The sequence below is a fragment of the Chiloscyllium plagiosum genome, chromosome 14 (genome assembly GCF_004010195.1).
Source record: "Chiloscyllium plagiosum isolate BGI_BamShark_2017 chromosome 14, ASM401019v2, whole genome shotgun sequence".
Lineage (NCBI taxonomy): Eukaryota > Metazoa > Chordata > Chondrichthyes > Orectolobiformes > Hemiscylliidae > Chiloscyllium > Chiloscyllium plagiosum.
The window spans coordinates 6,085,394-6,092,809 of record NC_057723.1 but is presented as its reverse complement, the minus strand read 5'-3'; the positions used below and the strand labels follow the sequence as shown (position 1 = coordinate 6,092,809).

Genomic DNA, 7,416 nt, shown 5'->3' with positions numbered 1-7,416 from the left:
AAGATGTGCAGGTTAGGTGAATTGGCCATGCTAAATTGCCCATAGTGTTCAGGAATGTGTAGGTAAAGTGCATTAGTCAGGGGTAAATGTAGAGTAATAGGGAATGGGTCGAGGAGGGTTACTCTTTGGAGGGTCAAAAGGCCTGTTTCTACACTGAAGGGATTCTATTAATCACCCTTGCTTCCCTGTCACTGGGTTAAAATCCTAGAATTCCCTCCTGGAGGACATTTTTAGTCACCACAACATGTGGACGAGCAGTGGTTGAAGAAGGCAGCTCACCACCAGTTATCTAATGGGAAACAAAGGACAGGCAGTAAAGGCTGACCAGCCAGCAACGCTCACATCCCACAAGTGAATGAAAAAATAAAATTAGCACCAGGGAATCATGGAAATGGAAATTGGGTTGGAAGAAGAAACCAGACCGGTTTGTTCACACCCTTCACGTCCAGTGTCACCTGTGAGTTCTGCTCACACGAGACATTTGGGTATGCAAAGATCACCAGGAGCATTACTGGACAGCAAAGCTTTGTGTAAGTGTAAAGATGGAAGACAATTTTTTTTTACAGAGAATGTAAGATTCCAGACCATTATTTTGTAAAAGGGTCATTATTTATCCCTTCAAAAGGTTGTTAAGTCAGCTGAATCTGCGCTCAATCTCTGTCTGTGAGATCTTGCTGTTCCCAAATTGGCTGCCATTTTTCTCATGTTACAATGATGACTATAAGATAGACCAGATCTACAAGTTGGAGAAAGGCCGATTTTGACGGTATCAGGCAAGAAGTTTCAAAGACTGACTGGGGGCAGATGTTCGCAGGTAAAGGGACGGCTGGAAAATGGGAAGCCTTCAGAAATGAGATAACGAGAGTCCAAAGACAGTATATTCCTGTTAGGGTGAAAGGAAAGGCTGGTAGGTATAGGGAATGCTGGATGACTAAAGAAGTTGAGGGTTTGATTGAGAAAAAGAGGGAAGCATATGTCAGGTATAGACAAGATAGATCGAGTGAATCCTTACAGTATAAAGGCAGTAGGAGTACACTTAAGAGGGAAATCAGGAGGGCAAAAAGAAGACATGAGATAGCTTTCCAAAAGGTGTCTACAAATGCATTAAGGACAAAAGGGTAGCTAGGGAGAAAATAGGGCCCCTCAAAGATTAGCAAGGTGGCCTTTATGTGGAGCCGCAGGAGATGGGGCAGTTACTAAACGAGTATTTTGCATCAGTGTTTCCTGTGGACAAGGACATGGAAGATCTAGAATGTAGGGAAATAGATGGTGACATCTAGAAAAAGGTCCATATTACAAAGGAGAAAGTGCTGCATGTTTTGAAATGCATGAAAGTGGATAAGTCCCCATGACCTGATCAAGTATACCCTAGAACTCTCTGGGAAGCTAGAGAAGTGATTGCTGGGCCTCTTGCTGAGATACTTGTATCATCGATAGTCACAGGTGAGATGCTGGAAGACTGGAGGTTGGCAAAGGTGGTGCCACTGTTTAAGAAAGGTGGTAAGGACAATCCAGGGAACTCTAGACCGGTGAGCCTGACGGTGGTGGGCAAGTTGTTGGAGGGAATCCTGAGGGCCAGGATGTACATGTATTTGGAAAGGCAAGGATTAATTAGGGATAGTCAACATCGCTTTGTGCGTGGGAAATCATGTCTCACAACCTTGATTACGTTTTTTGAAGAAGTAACAAAGAGGATTGATGAGGCCAGAGCAGTAGACATGATCTAAATGGACTTTAGTAAAGCGTTTGACAAGGTTCCCCATGGGAGACTGATTAGCAAGGTTAGATCTCATGGAATACAGTGAGAACTAGCCATTTGGATACAGAACTGGCTCAAAGGGAGAAGACAGAGGGTGATGGTGGAGGGTTGTTTTTCAGACTGGCGGCCTGTGATCAATGGAGTGTCACAAGGATCAGTGCTGGATCCACTACTTTTCGTGATTTATATAAATGATCTGGATATGAACCTAGGAAGTATAGTTAGTAAGTTTGCAAATGACACCAAAATTGGAGGTGTAGTGGACAATGAAGAATGTTCCCTCAGATTACAATGGGATCTTGATCAGATGGGCCAATGGGCTGAGGAGTGGCAGATGATGTTTAATTTAGATAAATATGAGGTGCCGCATTTTGGGAAAGCAAATCTTAGCAGGACTTATACACTTAATGGTAAGGTCCTGGGGAGTGTTGCTGAACAAAGAGACCTTGGAGTGCAGGTTCATAGCTCCTTGAGAGTGGAGTCGCAGGTAGATAGGATAGTGAAGAAGGCGTTTGGTATGCTTTCCTTTATTGGTCAGAGTATTGAGTACAGGAGTTGGGAGGTCATGTTGTGGCTGTACAGGACGTTAGTTAGGCCACTTTTGGAACATTGCCTGCAATTCTGGCCTCCTTCCTATCGGAAAGATCTTGTGAAACTTGAAAGGTTTCGGAAAAGATTTACAAGGATGTTGCCAGGGTTGGAGGGTTTGAGCTACAGGGAGAGGTTGAATGGACTGGGGCTGTTTTCTCTGGAGCGTCGGAGGATGAGGGGTGACCTTATAGAGGTTTACAAAATCATGAGGGGCACGGATAGGGTGAACAGACAAAGTCTTCTACCTGGGCTGGGGAGTCCAGAACTCAAGGGTGAGAGGAAAGATAGAAGAGAGACTTAAGGGGGCATCTTTTTCACGCGCAGGATGGTGTGTGTGTGTGGAATGAGTTGTTAGAGGAAGTGGTGGAGGTTAGTACAATTACAACATTTAAAAGGCATCTGAATGGATATGTAAATAGAAAGGGTTTGGAGAAATATGGGGTGGGTGCTGGCAGGTGGGACTAGATTGTGTTGGGATATCTGGTCGGCATGGACGGGCTGGACCGAAGGGTCTGTTTCCATGCTCCATCTCTATGTCTCTGACTACTGTACCTCAAAAACAATTACTACTATTGCTGGAACATCCTTGGGTCATGAAAGATGTTGCATAAATGCAAATTTGTTTAATTATTAACTGTTAGTCTTAAGTTCCGTCGAAGAGTATATAGAAATTTTAACAAGTCTTTTCCCCTGATAAGTGCTGATTGACCTGTAGTTTTTGAGCATTTCCTGTTGTTTTAAGTCAGTAGTTCTTGTCATTCAGTTGCTGGAATTATTTCACATCACTAGAGGGCAGTAGTGCACCATCTGAATGACACCAAAGGCCTGGAGAATTGTAAAGTGCTGATACAACGAAAAGCTGTTTTTTAGTCAGTAGTGTTTTAGGTTGAACTTAACTGGAATCATAAAAGTGCTGATTAACATTTTGGCTAAGACCTATCATTGCGGTAAAAGTCTGTCACAACAAATGTCTTGTTCACTACCTCTCCACCAATAGTAAAGCTTTCAGTTCCCAGTTGAGCACAATACCTAGGCTGTAACGTCAAACCAGTGCTGAGGGAGTGCCACACTGTTGAAGTTATGTACTGAGGGAGCACTGCACCATTGGAAGGTCAGTACTGAGGGAAACTGCACTCTAGAGGATCAGTATTGAGAAAGCTGTGTTATCAGAGGCTCAGTACTGAGGGATGCTGTACTGTCAAAGGGTATGTACAGAGGGAGTGCTGCACTGTTGGAGGGTCAGTGCTGAGGGGATGCGGCATTGTCAGAAGGTGCACACTGTTGTAGGGTCAGTACTTTGGGAGCACCGCACTGTCGAAGGGTCAACACAGTGATTACCTCAGTCCCAAAGCCACTGTTGCAAAGAAAATCTGGGTGTTTCTCCTCAGTGTCCTTCCCCAATATTTATCCCTCAATGCACATCATTGAAATGGATTATCTGCAGTTATTAGATTACTCTCTCTGGGAGTTAGCTGTGCAAATTGGCATGTGCATTTCCCTTTAGCAGTACTTCACAGACTATAAATCATGTTGTGACTTTCCGAGATGATGAAAGAAACTGTTCTAATACACATGTGTGCTCTCAGATGGTTTCCTAGGAGCTGTGGGTTTCTAGAAATTTGTAGTTTTGTCACTCAGTCAGCTTTCCTGCTGTTGTTCGCTTATATATTTGTTTTCTCATCAGAGCAGTCCTGGAAGCCAATCTGACTCCACGCTTGATTCGTTTGTTGGATCTAGATTCTGAGTTTGGGATGCAGACCACTGTGGAATGTGCCTGGTGCCTGCATTACATCGTGAGTAGGTAAAAAATCAATAATAATGTAAACTGGGTTCCTCACCCCTCTCACAGTCCTTATCCTGTCTTACTTTATGTACTGTAGGCCTGAGCATTAGCTTTACTGGACATCAGTGTTAAACCTGTTTCTCTCTTCACAAGTGCTGCCTGTCCGACTGAATTCCTCCAACTGTTTGTTTTTGTCTTGGTATTTTTGCTGATTTAGATTCTCAATATTGCTGCGCCAATAACATCTTTAACATCCAAATATCACCTCACAACTATCTGTGCTAACCCCATCCGCCCAGATTTTCAAATATTTACTGAGATGTAATTTCAAATATTTACTGAGATGTAATTTCTAAGTAAATCATTCTTGCATTGTGGGTCTCGCCAACAAGGCTCACTATTGTTGCCCAGACTTTGTTACTTTGTATGTCACAGTGACCTTTTGGGCCACTTCAGATGGCAACCCATGTTGTTGTGAGGCTGGAGTTATGTCTATATCCAAACTAGGTAAGGATGGAAGATCCCCTGTCCCAAGGGGACATTAGATTAGATTAGATTAGATTAGATTAGATTAGACCTTTTGGGCCACTTCAGATGGCAACCCACGTTGTTGTGAGGCTGGAGTTATGTCTATATCCAAACTAGATAAGGATGGAAGATCCCCTGTCCCAAGGGGACATTACTGAATGAGATGGGGTTTGTATTGAGAGCTGCACTTTGGGGGTTGGTTAGCTCAATTGGTTGGTTTGCAATGCAGAGTGGCGCTGTGAGGCAGCAGTGCTAACCACTGGGCCACCGTGCCGCCGCTACATTACTGAATGAGATGGGGTTTGTATTGAGAGCTGCACTTTGGGGGTTGGTTAGCTCAATTGGCTGGTTTGCAATGCAGAGTGACACTAACAGCGTGGGTTCGGTTCCTGCACTAGCCGAGTTTACCATGAAGGACTCTCCTTCCTAACTTCTCTCCTCGCCTGAGATATGGCGACCCTCAGGTTAAACGGCCACCAGTCAGCTCTCTCGAATGACAGAGCAACAGTCTGCTCTGGTGAGACACTTGGCGACTTTACCTTTTGCGTGATCACTGGTACTGACAGTAGCTTATTTATTTTCAGACTTTTTCCAAAGTGAGTTAAAATTCTCTTGGTGGGATTTGAATTCTCAGGATGGATATTCTGGATTTTTGTCCAAAACAAGACCTGCACAACAGTGCCATAGCCAATGTCTTTGAAACAAATCCAACAGATGCTTGTGTTGTTCCATGAATTATTTTGTGGCAGCGAGTCATTCAGCATGGTAACAGACCCTTCGATCCAACTCGTCCATGCCAACCAAGTCCCAAACTAAACTAGTCCCATTTGTCTGCACTTGGCCCATATCCCTCTAAACCTTTCCTATTCGTGTACCTGTCCAAATGTCATTTAAATGTTGTAACTTTACCTCTGGCAGTTCATTCCACATACAAACCACCCTTTGTGAGGAAAGGTTGCCCCTCGGATCCCTTTTAAATCTGTCTCCTCTCACCTTAAAAAATATGCCCCTTAGTTTTGAACTCCCCCATCCTTGAAAAAAGACCTTTGCTGTTCACCTGATCAGAATCCCTTCCAACAACTTACGCACTACTAATGTTAAGCTGACTCCTTACAGCTTTCTTAAATAAAGGTACATCAATAGACCCCTCTGTTTCTCTGGCACCTCACCCATGCCTGTTGATCTTACAAATATCTCTTCCCTAACTTACCACAATGACCTGGGATACACTTGATCAGGTCCCAGAGATCTATCCAACTTTATGTTTTTTAAGACCTCCAGCATCATCTTTTCTGTAATGTGGACTGTTTACAAGACATCAATATTTATTTCTCTGAGTTCCTCCACTGTAAAAGCTGTTGTGGAATATTCATGTAGTATCTCCCAACTCCTGGAGTTCCTCATATAACTGACATTGTTGAACCTTAAGGGCCCCTATTCTCTCCTTAGCTGCTGTTTTGCTCTTAATGTACTTGTAGAATCTCTTTGGATTACCCTTAACCTTATCTACCAAGACTATCTCATATTTCCTTATAGCCCTCCTGATTTCCCTGTTAAGAATGCCTATATACCCTTTACTCTCAAGAGATTCACTTGATCCCAGATGTTTAAAACCAATATATGTCTCCCCCTTCTATTTGTCTGGAGCCTCAATATCTTTATTTATCCATTATTCCCTCCCCTTACCAGCCTTATCCTTCACTCTAACAGGAACAAATGCATCTGAACTCTCATTATCACGCATTTGAAGGCCTCCTACTTGCCAGCTGTCCCTTTACCTGTGAACAGACTACCACCCTACCCGTTCCTGTCTCATACTGTCAGAAGTTGCCATACTCCAATTAAGAACGTCAACCTCTTTACGAGGCCTGTCCTTTTCTGGAATTATTTTAAAGTTAATAGAATTATGATCACTGCTGCCAAAGTTTTACTCCACCAACACTTCAGTCACTTGGCCTGCCTTATTTCCCAAACGTGGGCCAAGTTGCTCCTTCTCTAGTAGGTATATCTACATGTCGATAAAGAAATTTTTCGTGAATAAATACCTCACCGTCCCAACCCTTAACACTATGGCAGTCCCAGTCTAAATATAGAAAGTTAAAATTCCCTACCAATGCACCCCTATATATCTGAGATCTCTACATATTTGCTCCTCAGTTTTCCACTGTTGGTGGAGGGGCCTATATACAATCCAACAAGATGATCATCCTCTTCCTATTTCTGAATTCCATCCTTATAGTTTCACTGGATGATCCCTCAAAAATATCCGCTCCAAGTACAGCAGTAACGTTTTCCTAAGTGTGATTAACTTCTTGGATTGTTCTTGTTGTCCTGGGCAATATCTTGCTGCTCGTTCAATAGACAGTAGGTGCAGGAGTAGGCCATTCTGCCCTTCGAGCCTGCACCACCATTCATTATGATCATGGCTGATCATCCTCGATCAGTATCCTGTTCCTGCCTTATTTCCATAACCCTTGATTCCATTATCCTTGAGAGCTCTATCCAACTCTTTCTTAAACAAATACAGAGACTGGTCCTCCACTGCCTTCTGGGGCTGAGCATTCCACACAGCCACCATTCTCTGGGTGAAGAGGTTTCTCCTTATCTCTGTCCTAAATGGCCTACCCCATATTTTTAAGCTGTGTCCTCTGGTTTGGCACTCACCCATCAGCGGAAACATGTTTCCTGCCCCCAGAGTGTCCAATCCTTTAATAATCTTATATGTCTCAATCAGATCCCCTCTCAGTCTTCTAAA

The 7,416-nt window shown here is 43.4% G+C and overlaps 1 protein-coding gene across 3 annotated transcripts in view; it reads left to right on the top strand.

The window, feature by feature from the left end:
• tmco6 (transmembrane and coiled-coil domains 6) overlaps positions 1 to 7,416 on the top strand; it is a 57,086-nt gene that overhangs the window by 18,303 nt on the left and 31,367 nt on the right. For all 3 annotated transcript variants that reach the window (XM_043703083.1, XM_043703081.1, XM_043703082.1), the window contains exon 7: positions 4,035 to 4,151. In XM_043703083.1, the coding sequence (XP_043559018.1) occupies positions 4,035 to 4,151 (117 nt within the window). The remainder of the gene's footprint in view (positions 1 to 4,034; positions 4,152 to 7,416) is intronic.